General features: G+C 41.5%; 1 protein-coding gene across 8 annotated transcripts in view; it reads left to right on the top strand.

Moving 5' to 3' along the window:
• SYTL5 (synaptotagmin like 5) overlaps window positions 1–15749 on the top strand; it is a 290114-nt gene that overhangs the window by 190454 nt on the left and 83911 nt on the right. For all 8 annotated transcript variants that reach the window (XM_078065204.1, XM_078065205.1, XM_078065207.1 and 5 more), the window contains 2 exons: window positions 1808–1942; window positions 13022–13163. In XM_078065204.1, coding sequence (XP_077921330.1) covers window positions 1808–1942; window positions 13022–13163 — 277 coding nt within the window. The remainder of the gene's footprint in view (window positions 1–1807; window positions 1943–13021; window positions 13164–15749) is intronic.

The raw sequence follows: 15749 nt of genomic DNA, 5'->3' as shown, positions 1-15749 counted from the left end.
TTTGTAGTCTGACGCCACACCCCCGCTCCCCAGCCCCAGCACACACTTAACTATGAGCTCCCTTAGTGCTGGACTTGTGGCTTTGTTTTTTCTTTCTTTCTTTTCGTGCTACAGCCTCCGGCATGGTGCCTGGCTCATCGAAAATAATCAGTGGCTTGATTGAGCAAGCCACTCAGAGCCCACAAGTGCTTGTAGGAGCTGTAATTTGCAGACCCCAGCCCAGGCTTCACTGCGTAGGTCACAGAATGATGACCTTGGAGCCAGGAGACAAGAAGTAACCCACCAGCACAATGAATTGTATACACTCTGAATTAAAAACAGTCACAGCACTGGACTGCAGCCTGCGGGAACTCAAAACTGAGATCTGATGGATCTGTCTTCAACGACTATAACAGCTAGTTGGGTAGAAAAGGTTCACGCCTGGAAAGTTAATATGTATAGAAGAAGTTCGGGAAAGTGTAAGATGACAATATGAGCTACCCGAAAGACTTTCTAAATGAAGATGAGGTGCTAATTCACTATAAGAGAGATCATAAGGCAATAAATAAGTAAATCTTACATAAGGGGCTCAGATAATCAGTGTTGGGAAGTCACAGAGGCCATTGGGAAAGACATCAAATTGTAAGTGTGACTAGATGGGGACCTTGAAAGATGCGCGGGGGTCCAGGATAGCAAAAGGTGGGAAAGAGTGATTCCACACGGAAGAAACAGCTTAAGTAGAAGAATGGATGTGGGGTCATGTGCAAGGGGGTTCTGAGAGCAGCACAGATTGAAATTATATTAAGTGCTGTTCTCACCAAAAAATGTAATTTTCCAGTTAGATTGAAGCTTCTGACACTTTGACAAGACACTCTTGATATATCTTTGAAACAGAGACGTCTTGGCAGCTTCTATTAAGATTGTCCCCGTACCTTTGGAATACATTCTTCCCCCTAGAAAACTAGAATATAAGGTAAATGAACTGCCTTCTCCCAATGCTGTCACAACAAGAATATAGCTTTGGTTCTTTACTAAAGCATATTTGAAAACCCCCATGTTTTGGGCACTCAGTAGCCTGGATCGTGACTCAGATCTCAGTTCCTGAAAAGCTATTTTTGTTCAAGTTCTAAATAATTTAGTAAAATGGCAACAGAGTCGGATTTCATCCTACATGAGACACTCCATTGTTCAAACTTCACTCCCACGGGGAGAAATGTCATGAAAGATAGAAAGATGGTTTCCACCACCTGGGTTTAGTCATTCATTCCGCAAGAATTGACTGGGTTCTCCTGTGTGCCAGGCATCACTCTCGGCTCAGGGGAGCTGGTAGGAAACCAGCAGGGCAGAGTTGTTGTTCTCATGGAGCTGTAGTCTAATCAGTGGCCACCTCAGTTTGTCCCAGAGGATCATTTTAGCTCCCCTCTCTGAGCAAGGGGAGTTCAGGCTCCCTATTCTTAGCATCCCTGAATACAGGCTCAACCGAGGCGATGTTTCTCCATTCTCAGGTGACAGTGGGGAGTTCCAAAGCTGATGGTCCTTTCCCTAGCGGGGATAGAGGCCTGGTCTACCAACAAGTGGTATGGCCTTGGGAGAATATGATAATGGCCTCTACCCTCAGCCTGTCAAGGCTGACAGCATACTGCAGAGGCACTGGGAACGCCCCAGAACCTCTCAGCCCCAAGGCCGCTTTATTGAAGAATTATTTACTGTTGAGAATATTAGAAACGGTATTCCTTTTTTTTTTTTTTAAGAATTCTTGAAAGGATATTTTAAAATGTCTTTTCTCTTATTTTACCGTTTAAGTATAGACCTATTTATATAATTTCAGATTTCTTCTGAGCAAGTTCAGATCAGCAACCAGAGGAGAAATCATAACTCCAAAAACGGAAAGTGGGCGGAGCTACAGCTTGGACTTAGACAGCCAAAACTTTCGGAGTTTAAAGTCAGTCCCTGGTTCGGACAGGTAAGGCACATACAGATTGGATAATGGTAGAGCCTGAGAAGAAGGTTGATGTATTTCCATTCAAACAGTGCTTCTAGGTACCTGTAAAATATTGATGGGTATTAAAGAGGGCACGCATTGGATGGAGCACTGGGTGTTATACGCAAACAATGAATCATGGAACACTACATCAAAAACTAATGATGTGATGTATGGTGATTAACATAACATAATAAAATAAAAATTAAAAAAAATATTACCTCTTGGAGAACTTCCAACATAATATGAAAAGACAGGAGGGTATTTTTTTAATTGAAATGGAAAGCACTTACCCTTCTGGAATTACAGCTATCAGAATCATCTGTGTAACCTATAGGGATGAGACTTGATGTTTTGGGACTTAGGGCTGCAGTGTGAATGGAGGTGTACAGGGAAAATAAATTCTTCTCATTGATTTCTTGATCTTCTTTCTGCTTAAGCTTCTGAAAAAGCTCGGAGCGTGTGTGTGTGTGTGTGTATATATATATATATATATATATATATATATATATATATATATCTCCTTGCAGCTTTTAAAAAATTATTAATAATTTCATCACTTGAATTGCCCCAGAGAATTTCCATAAATTCCACTTCTTTCTAGTTCCACCTCGTCTAACTCGTCCACAGTGGGGCCAAGTGAGAATTGCCTATGCACAGAGTTATCACCTTGTCAAGAAAAGCAAAAAGAAAGGGTAGCCAAGAGCATAGTCATTTCATATCAGGCTGGATTTTCTTTATCCTGTTGGGGCATAAGTCAAGGCTTATTTTTGCGATGAATGTATTATCAAAGGCCATGAGGAGAAAAAAGATCTACCCTCATGTTTCACCGGTTTGTCCAAATGTTGACTCCCTTTTGTTTTCTTGGAGCTGCAGTAATTCTGCAAAGCCAAGGAGTGAAGCCTCCTCAGGTTATGCAAGCAGAATTGAAATCTTCTCTGTAATTTATTTTAGAATATGGAACACCAAATCCCCCTAGAGAGGACTCTTTTTTGACTATTCATTTTTTTCCCCATGGTGACTCTCCATACCTGCTGCTTTTTTCTCTATAGCATTGCTGCAAAGTATTGCACTTTATGTAAAACCACACAGAAAAAAATAAGGAAGTAGAAAATAAATCATTTATCATCCACTATCGAAAGATCATCACTATATTCAGTATTTTTTCAAATTTTCAAGAATATAGATATACTTCCTTTATGATAAAAAAAAAAATTCAAACCCTGGTTGCTTTTGTCCTTGAAATAGTTTCCTTTGACTGACCTTGGGGTAGCCACATGCCAAGTTCCACAGAATCTTTCTATAAAAGTCTCATTTTTGTTTTTGGTTGTTGTTGAACTCCTGACTCTCAGACAGTGCTCCAAATTATTTAGAGATGATAAGCAACTAGTTTAGTGTTGCTATCTTTGCCCAGCCTCTTGGGGACTCCATGGATGAGCCATGTTGGCAAAGACTTCAAGCTAGCTCTTCAGAGGGGCAATATATATAAAAAGAGAAAGATAGAATTCTTGTAAAAAATTTTTTAAAAATCACCTGACCCAACCAACAGGTTTTTCCATTTTAAATTAATTAGTCCTCAGGTCACGCAACAAGAATAAGGGGCATGCTCTCTAGTATCACAGTGCTTTTGCTGTTCTTCCAGAATCCACCTGCCTGGGTTTATTTCTCGTGTGTTATCTACTGCTGGGTGTAAATAATCATTAAGTTATAAAGCCATATGGACCTGTTCCACCAAACACTGGTGTATTGACCCAGGATTTTCTTGTTCTTGTTGTAAACTGAAAGGAGGCAAAGTAGCCTTGATCTTTTAAATCGTAAGTACCTGAAATGGTTTCTAGATCAGAATATAGTAGTCAGAGATGCTTTGGCTTAAGCATGCCAAGAACAATGTTTTCCCATTAAGAAAGAGGAGGAAAAAAAGCTGTTTGGGAGATCAGTAGAGCAAAATGTTCTTTTCCTAGAACGTGCATTTATCAAAGTGATGACTCATTAATGGACTGCCACAGTGAGATGAGTTACAGCATCCCAAAATTATTCCTTAGAAAGTTGGGCAGGAAGTAGCCCATCTTTTTCTCAACTCTCATCACCAAAAGACATTAGCTCCTTTTTTTTTTTTTTTTAAAGATTTTATTTATTTATTTGACAGAGAGACACAGCGAGAGAGGGAACACACGCAGGGGGAGTGGGAGAGGGAGAAGCAGGCTTCCCGCTGAGCAGGGAGCCCGATGCGGGGCTCGATCCCAGGACCCCGGGATCATGACCTGAGCCGAAGGCAGACGCTTAACGACTGAGCCACCCAGGCGCCCCGACATTAGCTCCTTTTTGTTTGCTTGAAGCTGTAGTAATTCCGCAAAGCCAGTAAAACTGGCAGGCTTTCTTTTCTCAGGTTTTGCAAGCGAAACTGCATTCTCTCCCGTAACTCCTTTTCGAATATGGAACACCAGTTTCCCTAAAGAGATTCTAAAACCCAGTCTCTTTTGTCTAGTACCTGAGCCAGCTTAGCAATGAATTCCCCTTTCTCCTCCACAATGCCTATTTCTTCATGGTTCATTGCTCTTTTTCTGGGGCAGCCGGCCTTGGGCATTCTTGTTTAAAACTCCTGTCATACCAGAGTGGAAATGATGTTTTACCAGATGCCTGGTTGACTTTCTTTTTAGGAGTTGGAAAGCAGGGGAAAAGTACGAATGGGTTAGGCAAGGCCCAGCAGCCTCCCAGAAGAGCATGGCAAATGGCTCTTCCCTTGTTGCTAGGGACTTGACAGATGAGGCAGAGGAGACGTTTTGTTAAAGGAATATGCACGTAAGCTATAGTTAATAACAAAATGCCCTTCAGGGCAGTGATACCTAATCCCTTTTACATGGTGATGAGTTGTCAATGTGGTCTGATTTGTGAGATATCTACCTGAAGTCCTGCTTACCCAGAAACAAACCCTCAGACAAGGATTCATTAAGTGACTGGTTTATTACTAAAATGATTCCAGGAGAAACCAGTACAGGAGGAATGGAAGCAGAATAAAGAAGGGAAAGAACCCAAGCAGTGCGCTATCTCAGGTGAGGCCTGAATGTGAAAACTCAGCTTGATCCTGCAAGGAATTCTGGATTATAAAGAGTGTCTCTGAGTTTTTCCATTTTGAGGAGCTAGACCATTGCCCTCCTCTACCAATTAGTCATTGACTGTGGATTCCTTTGGATAGGGTTTCCAGATTTAGGGAATAAAGATACAGGATGGATGCCCAGGTAAATCTGAATTTGAAAGGTTGACATCCGGAGAGTCTGGGTGGCTCAGTCGGTTCAGCGTCTGCCTTCAGCTCAGGTCATGATCCCAGGGTCCTGGGATCGAGCCCCTGAGCCCTGCATCAGGCTCCCTGCTCAGCGGGGAGCCTGCTTCTCCCTCTCCTTCTGCCTGCCGCTCTGCCTGCTTGTGCGCACTCTCTCTCTCTCTGTCAAATAAATAAATAAAATCTTTAAAAAATAAGTAAATAAATAAGTTGACCCCCGTGAAATATTATTTTCATTTATATACTATATAAATATTAGTATATTTTTATACTAAAAAGTATTCATTGTTTATCTGAAATTCAAATTTAACTGGGAGTTCTGTATTTTATTTGCCAACTCTAACCATGAGTGTCAGGGGAGACCCACTCCAAAGCATATGTAGGCCCCTGTGCTAAAGGGCAAATCTTTGAAGGCCATAGGTGCAAGTCATTAGCGGGAAAGCACTCCGAAGCTGGACATGGGCATGCAGAGCTGGTACGAGTGATCTGACCGGATCTGGGGGGACATCAACAATGTTCCCTAAAAAAATAAAGGAAAAATGGACCTTTGAAGTTAAAATTCACTCTGTTCAGTAAAAAATGGATGAAGGATGATGCTGTTTCTTAGCAGCATTTCTGTCATCACACTGGAGAATATGGCAAGCATATCAGATTCACAAGAGTGTTTACTTAGACTGTGACCATATCAGTGGGAGTAACATGAGGTCTGGAGTTGCCATACATGTCTTCAGCTAGAAACTTCTATTTATACCTCACATCATCCCTTTTTACTCATCCTTTGCCCACCATACACACCTACCTTGATTTGGGTTCCCCCAGAACAGACCCTGAAATAAGGATTCAAGAGCAGGTGATTTATTTAGGATGTGGTCTTGGAAACCCAAGGGGAGTGGGGAAGTGATCCAGGGAAGGAAAGGAAGCCAAAAAGAGGGTGTCATTAAGCCAGTTACCTCTGTGGGCAACCAGAGCTCAACCTCAGTGGACAACTGTCGGAAACAGTGTACAACACACCTCAGAATTATCCAGTCATGAGACTGGGAATCCGGGGTATGTATACACCAGCTCCCTGTTAATCACTGGTTGAGGACTAATTCTAGGGCACCAACTCTCTGGCACTTGGGACTTGTTCTGCACACAGGCACTCCATGCTCTGGTGATGCAAAAAAGTCTTCGGGCATAGGGTTGTGGGTGTTCCCAGTAAACAGGATTCTGCGGGTAGAGATGAGGGCCGAGGGGAAACGGGTGGGGGCGCTGCTGTCTGCTACAGCATCCCTCCCAAACCACTCTCGTCCCTCCTCCAAAGGTGCAGTTTGTTAGACCACCAGTTGCTCCACCCCTGATTTCTGTTTACTTTATAGACGTGTGACTTTCCTTTTTATACTGACAGTAATGTTAGGAGTTATAGAGACTTGGTAGTTCAGCCAGACTCCTGATGTTATACTTTGGTTGGATCACAGCTGGGTTCTTGACTTGCCTCATTCTTGTGGTCAAATGATTGTAAGCCCAAAGATACCTCCTTGCTATCTTATCTGTTTCTCCAGTCTTTTCCCAAAGATTCACTGCCCTAACGTGTTCTGTTTCAATGAACTAAATTTAACACATTTCTCTCCTCCAGTATAATAATTCTTTTTCACTCAGGTGTATTGTGTGATACGTACTTTCTCAGGGTCACTAAGATACAATAATGGCCTTTCTTCTTCCCTGAGGAGTAGAGGTATATGACTTGCTCATCTATGAATTTTATTTATACAGATAAATTCAACATACGGTTCTGTCCACATTATTGACTTAGTACTGTATTCCAAATGGTAATTAAATGTGGAAGTGTTTAGACAATGATACCATTCTACCCCTTCACGAACTTCTCAAACTTCGTCAGAGAAGATTGGGACAACCAAATAATTTCAAGACAATATTGTATCATGTTAAAAAGATGTTCTGTGGCTATGGAAAAACCAGAGAGAGGCATTTATCCTTTCAGAGGATTCAGGGAAGCTTCATGGAGATGACCTCTAAGCAGTTTTAAGGGACAAGGAGGACTTGGCCAGGTGAACAAAGAATGAAACAGAGGAACGGAACACAAGGAACAAGCAGGGGGAGGAGCAGAGGGAGAGGGAGAAGGACAAGCAGACTCCCCACTGAGCATGGAGCCCGATGTGGCACTCAATCCCAGGACCCCAGGTCATAACCTGAGCTGAAGGCAGATGCTTAACCGACTGGAGCGCCTTGGGTATGGGGATTTTTAAAAGCTTCCCCAGTGTTTCTGATATGAAGCCAAGGATGCAGACCACCCATCTCCCATAAGACTCTTGAGAAAGACAGAGCATTTTGGGATCACCAAAGACTGAAAGTTGAACTGTGTTCACCTTTTTTCTCTTTTCTTCCTCATTTTTAACATCTCTTTCCCATTTAATGGGGTCACCTCATTTTCTAACTGCCACCTCCCTTGCTTTGCTTACATATCCATTTCAGATCTGATTAACTGAAAAAAAGTTAGGAGAGCACATAAACCACAGAAAGAATATTGTGCAGTCTCTGTGTCATGCTATGCACTAGCCAGTAAGTGTTAGTATTTCTCAGATTAATGCTGCCTTTTGGTTGATCTTCCTTAGGGGAGTACTCATTTAACCATGCAGGAACAGACTCAACATTGTCAGCCCACTCTGGGAAGGTTGCATCCTGGGAAATGCTTTTCAGAGTACAATTCCTGGGAGAGAGTGTATAATCCACAAAGGCAACTCATTAAATTATAGTCTCTCTCCCCTATCCTTAGATCCTTTAACTAAAAACAGGTTTATCTAGGGGCGCCTGGGTGGCTCAGTCTTTTAAGCATCTGACTTCAGCTCGGGTCATGATCTCAGGGTCCTGGGATCCAGCCCTGTGTCAGACTCCCTGCTCAGCAGGAAGCCTGCTTCTCCTCCCTCTGCCACTCCCCCTACTCATTCTCTCTCCCTCCTTCCCTCCCTCTCTCTCTCTCTCTCTCAAATAGATAAACACAATCTATAAATAAATGAATGAATGAAGGAATGACTGAATGAATAAAAATAGATATATCTAGAAAGCCATTATCAAGATTTTGGGCCAGCATGAGATTAGAGATAACAAAATGGAAGGCTTTTAAAGTATATTTCATAAGCTAAAGTAAATGAAACTGTTTCCTTCTCTAGGAAATGTGTCTTTCAAGTAACCTGGAATATCCAAGCTCCCTAGGCAGTGTCCTATCCCCACATTTTGGGCCCTATTAGAACAGGAAAAATATAATCTCTTTCTTGTCAGTTTCTCTTTAAGTAAATTTTAGCTTGAAGTTTTGTTGACACTGATTTCTAATACTTATACTTTAAGTATCAATAACATGATATCTGAATCAAAAATAGCTCTTTCAGGGATGCCTGGGTGGCTCAGTTGGTTAAGCATCTGCCTTTGGCTCAGGTCATGATCTCAGGGTCCTGGGATCGAGTCCCACATCAGGCTCCCTGCTCAGTGGGGAGCCTGCTTCTCCCTCTGCCAGCTTCTCCCCCTGCTTGTGCTCTCTCCCTCTCTCTCTGACAAATAAATAAAAATCTAAAAAAAATAGCTTTTTCATTTTTTTAAGTATAGCTGATGCACAGCGTCACATTAGTTTTAGGCATGCAACAGTGATTCAACCACTCTCTAGGGTTATGCTGTGCTCACTGGAACGGTAGCTCCCATCTGTCGCCACACAACAGTTACAATACCATTGACGGTATTCCCTATGCTGCACCTTTTACTCCTGTGATTTCTTCACTCTATACCTGGAAGCCTTTATCTCCCACTCTCCACTCACTTTGCCCATCCCCTCCCCTCCAACCACCAGTTTGTTTTCTGTATTTATAGGTCTGATTCTACTTTTTTTGTTGTTGTTGTTTATTCATTTGTTTTTTAGATTCCACATAGGACTGAACTCATATGGTATTTTTGTTTTCCTTTTTTTTTTTTAAGATTTTATTTATTTATTTGACAGAGACACAGTGAGAGAGGGAACACAAGCAGGGGGAGTGGGAGAGGGAGAAGCAGGCCTCCTGCTGAGTGCAGAACCCCATGCGGGGCTCAATCCCAGGACCCTGGGATCATGACCTGAGCCGAAGGCAGACGCTTAACGACTGAGCCACCCAGGCGCCCTATTTTTGTTTTTCTGACTGACTTATTTCACTGAGCATTATACCCTCTAGGTCCATCTCTGTTGTCACAAATGACAAGATCTCATTCTTCTTTTTTTTTTTTTTTAAGGTTTTATTTATTTGACAGAGAGATAGACAGCCAGAGAGGGAACACAAGCAGGGGGAGTGGGAGAGGGAGAAGCAGGCTTCCCGCGGAGCAGGGAGCCTGATGTGGGGCTCGATCCCAGGACTCTGGGATCATGACCTGAGCCAAAGGCAGACGCTTAACTACTGAGCCACCCAGGCGCCCGATCTCATTCTTTTTTATGGCTGAATAATATCCCATTGTGTACATACCACGTCTTTTTTATCCATTCATCTATCAGTGGTCATTGGGGCTGCTTCCATGTCTTGGCTATTGTAAATAATGCTGCAGTACACATAAGGGTGCATATGTCTTTTTGAATTAGTGTTTTTGTTTTCTTTGGGTAAATACCCAGTAGTGGAATTACTGAATCATACGGTAGTTCAGCTTTTAATTTTTTGAGGAACCTCCATACTGTTTTCCACGGCGGCTGCACCTATTTACATTTCATCAATAGTGCACGAGGGTTCCCTTTTCTCCACATCCTCGCCAACTCTTGCTATTTCTTGTCTTTTTGATTCTAGCAGTTCTGACAGATCTGAGGTGAGATCTCATTGTGGTTTTGATTTGCATTTCTCTGAGGATGAGTGATGGTGAGCATCTTTTCATGTGTCTGTTGACCATCTGTATGTCTTCTTTGGGAAGATGTCTATTCAGGTCCTCTGCCCAAAAAGTAGCTCTTTCTTAATTGACCTTTACACTTCTTGAATTTAGACCTGAGGAAGGCTTTATCCTCTTCCTATTTAAGTGGCAAAGATGTATGTATTTCATGTCATGTTTTATATAACATCTAAAAGAGTTGGCATCCAAATATTTATGATATTCTGCTTCATTAGGCTAAATCTTTTTTAGTCTAACAAACTGAAACAACCAGCTGAGAGGAAAATATTTTGGAGAAGCTCACAGTAAATATCAGGGACAAATGTGAAATTATATGTCATTTTTGAGATAATGATTCCGGCAACAATTTCCAGTAGCTGACTTATAGTCATAAGAATTTTTTTCTTATTACAGGATAGCCTTTTGAATGTCATCACCACAATTAATCAACTTCTGCCAGAGCTTCTACATAAGTAGGACTTTTGGTTCCAGCAAAGCCGATCCATGATGCAGACTTTTTCAAAACCACCTGGGTCAAGGAGAACCTTTAGGACAGGCACAAGCAGATATATCTACCTGAGTCCCTTTGGATCATAACTTCTTGGCTCATTTCTGAGAGATTCATGTCTATCCTTTCTTTTTTTCAGGGAGATTTTACCTAAAATAGTAGGGAGAGAGATTTTTGTGGTAACATTGTTCTGAGAGTAGAGAACCTACTGTCATAGCACAGCATTACTGGGTAGGTCTCTAAAATCTTTCTACGTAGGACTTCTGAGATGAGCAAAATCACTTGGATGGTTTAACTGTTGACAAGTGTAGAAGTGTAGCCCCTGAGGGAGGAGGGCTCAGGAAATTTACCAAGGAACTTATAATTTCAAATTATATCAATTTATTTAATCACAAAACTTTACATTCTCTTGTGATCAGAATCAAGACACAATCCTAGACCCCTCCTGAGCAATCTACAGCTAATTCAGAGTGCCATCTCTAGAAGAAGCAGCCAGAGACTGCTACCTAGGGGCGCCTGGGTGGCTCAGTCAGTTAAGCGTCTGCCTTTGGCTCAGTTCATGATCCCGGGGTCCTGGGATCGAGTCCCACATCGGGCTCCCTGCTCAGCGGGGAGTCTGCTTCTCCCTCTGACCCTCCCCCTTCTCATGCTTTCTCTTTCTCTCTCTCTCAAATAAAGAAATGAAACAAAGAATGCTACCCAGAGAGTTTTAGTTCTCTTAATCAGATTCCAAGAAACTAACTCCCGGCTCTCTGATCCTTGGATTATTTTCTGCATGATAGCGCCTTCTATCAATGTAGAACCTGCCTGGTTGTATCAATTTGATCTTAGTGAAATGCTGAGTAAGCATTATGAGCAACTGGAATGAGCACAAGCTTTGGGTAAGCAGGCAGGTCTCAGTTTTTATCGTGACTTTACTACATACTAACTGGGTGAGAGCGTGGTAGTGGTGGTGTGTGTTGTGTGTGGACACAGACACATGTGTGCATTTATGGAATCATTGCTTAACCTCTCCAAGACTCAGTTTTCTCATCTTTAAAAGAAGACTATTGGTATTTTTTAACAGGGAATTTGGAGAATGGAGAGTGTCAAACGCCTGGAAAATACTCAGTAAATGTAGCTTCTATTTGCATAATTATGGAGGGTGGTGGTAGCTAGTTGTATCAGGGCATATTTGATTTGATTTCAGTGGCTTCTCTGGCGCACAGTCTTGAAAAACTTATGAGCTGTAGTTGATAGCTGTGGTGATCAATGCCAGTTCTTTCTCCTGCCAGATTTGTCTTCCAGTAATGTCATGTGCACAGTCAGACATTCTTTAAAAAAAAAAAACAAAACACCCTTTCTCTGTTCTTTTGCATATCTTTTGATTGGCTCGACTGTAAGTTCTAATCACTATTAACTATCATTGTGAGGCTTTAAACAGTAAAATGTTTATTATCATAGATGCACTTATAACTTATTAAATAGTAAATAAAAGAGGGAAATTCACAAAGCCTTCTATTTTACCACTTAGTGTATTTTGTACTCACCAAGGATAAAGAATAAAATAGAAAAAACACTTCTCTTAAACTCTACTTTATCGACACTTACTTATGAAACTGCATGTAATGAGAAAATTGTGTTCACCTCAAGGACAGGAGCTATTTTTTTTATTAATCATTATTGAATGGGATTGAATCAGTTTTAGCAAACAAAGTGAGCCAAGCCCATTTACCAAATGTCATTATTTTTATGCCACGTTTATTAAATGTGCACCATGAGTCAGGCACTGAAACAACACAGAGAAATACAAGATAATTTCCACTCTTTGATTAAACATGTACTGAGTGCTTCCTTTGTACCAAGGCATTATGAAGGTAGTGGAGGTAATCATGGTGAATATGAACTCTGTCCCCAGGGAGTTTAGGTTGAAAAGAAGCACCAAGGCCCACATATGTGGATCACGTGGGGAGCCAAATAAGACATCCTGTAGTCAAGGACTACACAGTTTGGCAAAGACTGTAAGTCAATAAGAATTGAGCAGAGCAGAGGTTGACAAGGCTTGCAAATGTCAGGAAAGTCCTGATGGCGGAGGCTGGACTTCAGCTGGGCCCTGAAAGGTGGGGAAGATTTGGATAAACAGGGAGTGGCAAATAGAGCATATCAGGGGGAGAGAACGTGAGCAAAAGGCTTAAAGGTAGATGCAGAAGCAGGAGCCACGAGTGTAGTGAGTTGAGAGGACAGCAAGGACCCTGTCCGGGCTGAGAGAATGCTGGTGAAGAGTGGGAAATAAAGGTGGAAAGGTAGGGCCAAGCTCAATTACAAAAACCCTGGAGTCAGACAGATGGGGTTGAACCTAGTGAGTCTTCGAGGAAGAAAGCGACATGGTAGCTGCTCACCTTGTTAAAGTCAGAATATTCTTTCTCTCATTTAGGGGAAGCAGTGGTTCATCAGATCTGAATGACCAGGAAGCTGGCCCCGCAACCCCGAAGAGTAGCCGGAGCAGCGGTGTGACCCCCGTCACTCAGAGGTCACCAGCCCCAAGCACATACAGTGTGACCTCAGTCAGCATTAGAGTAAGTACCCAAATGGGAAAGGACCCCAGCTTCTGAGGCTTGACCTCACCATCATGGCCTGGTTGGGTTTGAGTTCTCTGTATCTCGAAGCGTGCTGTTTATGCTATTTAGTTGTAGAAACGTCTTTATCAGGACTGAACCTCCTACATCCTTAGCTCCTGGTGGGAAGCCAGAAGTGTGAAGCAAAGGGAAGGAGCAGGTTCAAAGGTGGTGGTTATATGGTTTAAACAAAGCAGAAATCATGTTTAGAAGTCTCCGCTTTTGATCCTCCATGTTATTTGTCAAGATATTCAGAAGTTGACTGTACTAGACATTTTCCAGACTGATTTAAATCAGGAAAAGTAGAGTCTTGAAATTTTTTAATAGTTTTTCATTCTGTAAAACTGCTAAAATTCGGGATCAACACATAACGAAGACTTAAATTGCATTATACATAAAATATATATGAATGTGGAAGTTGTCCTTTTGAACGAATGAGCATCTAGATATTTTGGTTAAGCAGGAAACTCCATACATGTAGCTGACATCTATATTTAAGAAATCTTGGTCCTAGTCAGGCCAAGATTGTAGTAAGTGAAAGATTTCGCCATCCAGGAGTCTGTAGCAGGGTGCCCCTTCGGGCAGGGACCGCATCGATATTCAGCAGGTACACATACAGGGAAGGCTGTTCCAATTACTTATGGCTGGCCTCCATCTTCAATGGTTAGTGCCCTTGTTCAACCAGCACCTAAAATATTTTTAATGCCCCCGGAGAAACAGCCAGCGCTAAGACTCTGAAGTGGGAACATGCCTGGTATGTTCAAGGAAGAACAAGAAGGCCAGTATGGCTGTTGTGAGTGAATAGAGGGAGGAGGACTAGGAAGTGAGCTCAGAGAGGTAACAGGACCGGACTACTATATGCATTTTGACATTTAGTTGGAATAAGGTGAGGACAGTTGGAGGGTTTTGAGCAGGTGTGGCTTTTCTTTTTTGTCATTTTTTGGTCTTTTTTTTTTTGTTTTTCTGTTTTTATTAAGTTTTTTTTTTTAAACTCCAGTATAGTTAACATACAGTGTAATATTAGTTTCAGGTGTACAAGACAGTGATTCAACAATTCTAATCATCACCCAGTGCTCATCATGATAAGTGTACTCCTTAATCCAAAATATATAAAGAACTTATACAACTCAACAGCCAAAACCCAAAAAATCCAGTTGAAAAATGGGCAGAGGATGTGGCTTCTCTTTACACGGGACCTGGGGGCTGTGCTGAGAAGCATTTGTAGGGGAAACAGTGGAGAAGCCGGGAGGCCAGTTAGGATGCCATTGTGTTACTGCAGGTGAGAAACTAGGCTTTGGAACAAGGAGATAGAAGGGGAGGTTGTGAATGCTGTGCACTGTTGGTGGGAGTGCAAATTGGTACAACCATTGTGGAAAACATTATGGAGGTTTCTCAAAAAAATTAAGAGTAGAACTACCATATGATCCAGTGATTTCACTACTGGGTATTTACCCAAAGAAAACCAAAACACTAAATTCAAGAAGATATCTGCACCCCTATGTATATTGTATCATTATTTACAATAGCCAAGATATGGAAGCGACCCCAATGTCCACTGATAGATGAATGGATAAAGAAGATGTGGTATGTACACACACACACACACACACTGGAATATTGCTTAGCCATAAAAAAGAATGAGATCATAGCACTTGTGACAACACTAGATGGACTTAGAGGGTATTATGCTAAGGGAAGTAAGTCAGACAGAGAAAGACAAATACCATATAACTTCACTTACATGTGGAATATAAAAATCAAAATAAATGAACAAACTGGGACAAAACCAGAAACAGACTCGTGTATATTAGAGAACAGAGGGGTGGTTGCCAGAGGAGAGGGGAATGAGGGGATGAGTAAAATAGATGAAGGGGGTTAAGACGTACAAACTTCCCGTTACTAAATAAATAAGTCATGGAGATGAAAAGTAGAGGATAGGGAACAGAGTCAATAATACTGTAATAACATTGTATGCTGACAGATGGTGACCACACTTACTGTGGTGAGCATTGCATACTGTATACAATTGTTGAATCGCTGTGTTATCTACCTGAAACTAACATTCTATGTGAACTTCAATAAAACTAGTCAGTATCTAAATACTGAATATAAAAACTAAATATTTATTTAAAATATCAACTCTTCCTATAATGCAACTTCAGAAAAATAAATCACGAACTTAAAAAAAAAGCAGAGGCTATGAGCAGATTCTATATAAATATTTTTAAGGAAAAGCCAAAAGGCATTCAGACAGATTGAATAATAATAGAAGATTTCTTTCAATACTTATAGTCTGAATTGTACTTGCTGATAAGGTAAAAGGCATATTTAAAATTTCATAAATATTTATACTAAGCTCAGCAAGTGGTACTGTTCCGTAGCCGGAAAAGTGCATGGAGAGCTGATGATTCCCCTTACTTCTTGGCAACCTAACAAGGAATGATATTCAAAATATTTAGTAACTGATATGGCTGAGGCACTGAGCAATCAGCTGGACTCTGGCCCAAGGCTAGAGTATCCTGGGGGCCCTTCTATGCCATGTGTTAA

Source organism: Halichoerus grypus, chromosome X (assembly GCF_964656455.1).
Source record: "Halichoerus grypus chromosome X, mHalGry1.hap1.1, whole genome shotgun sequence".
Lineage (NCBI taxonomy): Eukaryota > Metazoa > Chordata > Mammalia > Carnivora > Phocidae > Halichoerus > Halichoerus grypus.
The sequence above is the reverse complement of the archived record's forward strand: the minus strand, read 5'-3'. Positions and strand labels throughout refer to the sequence as shown.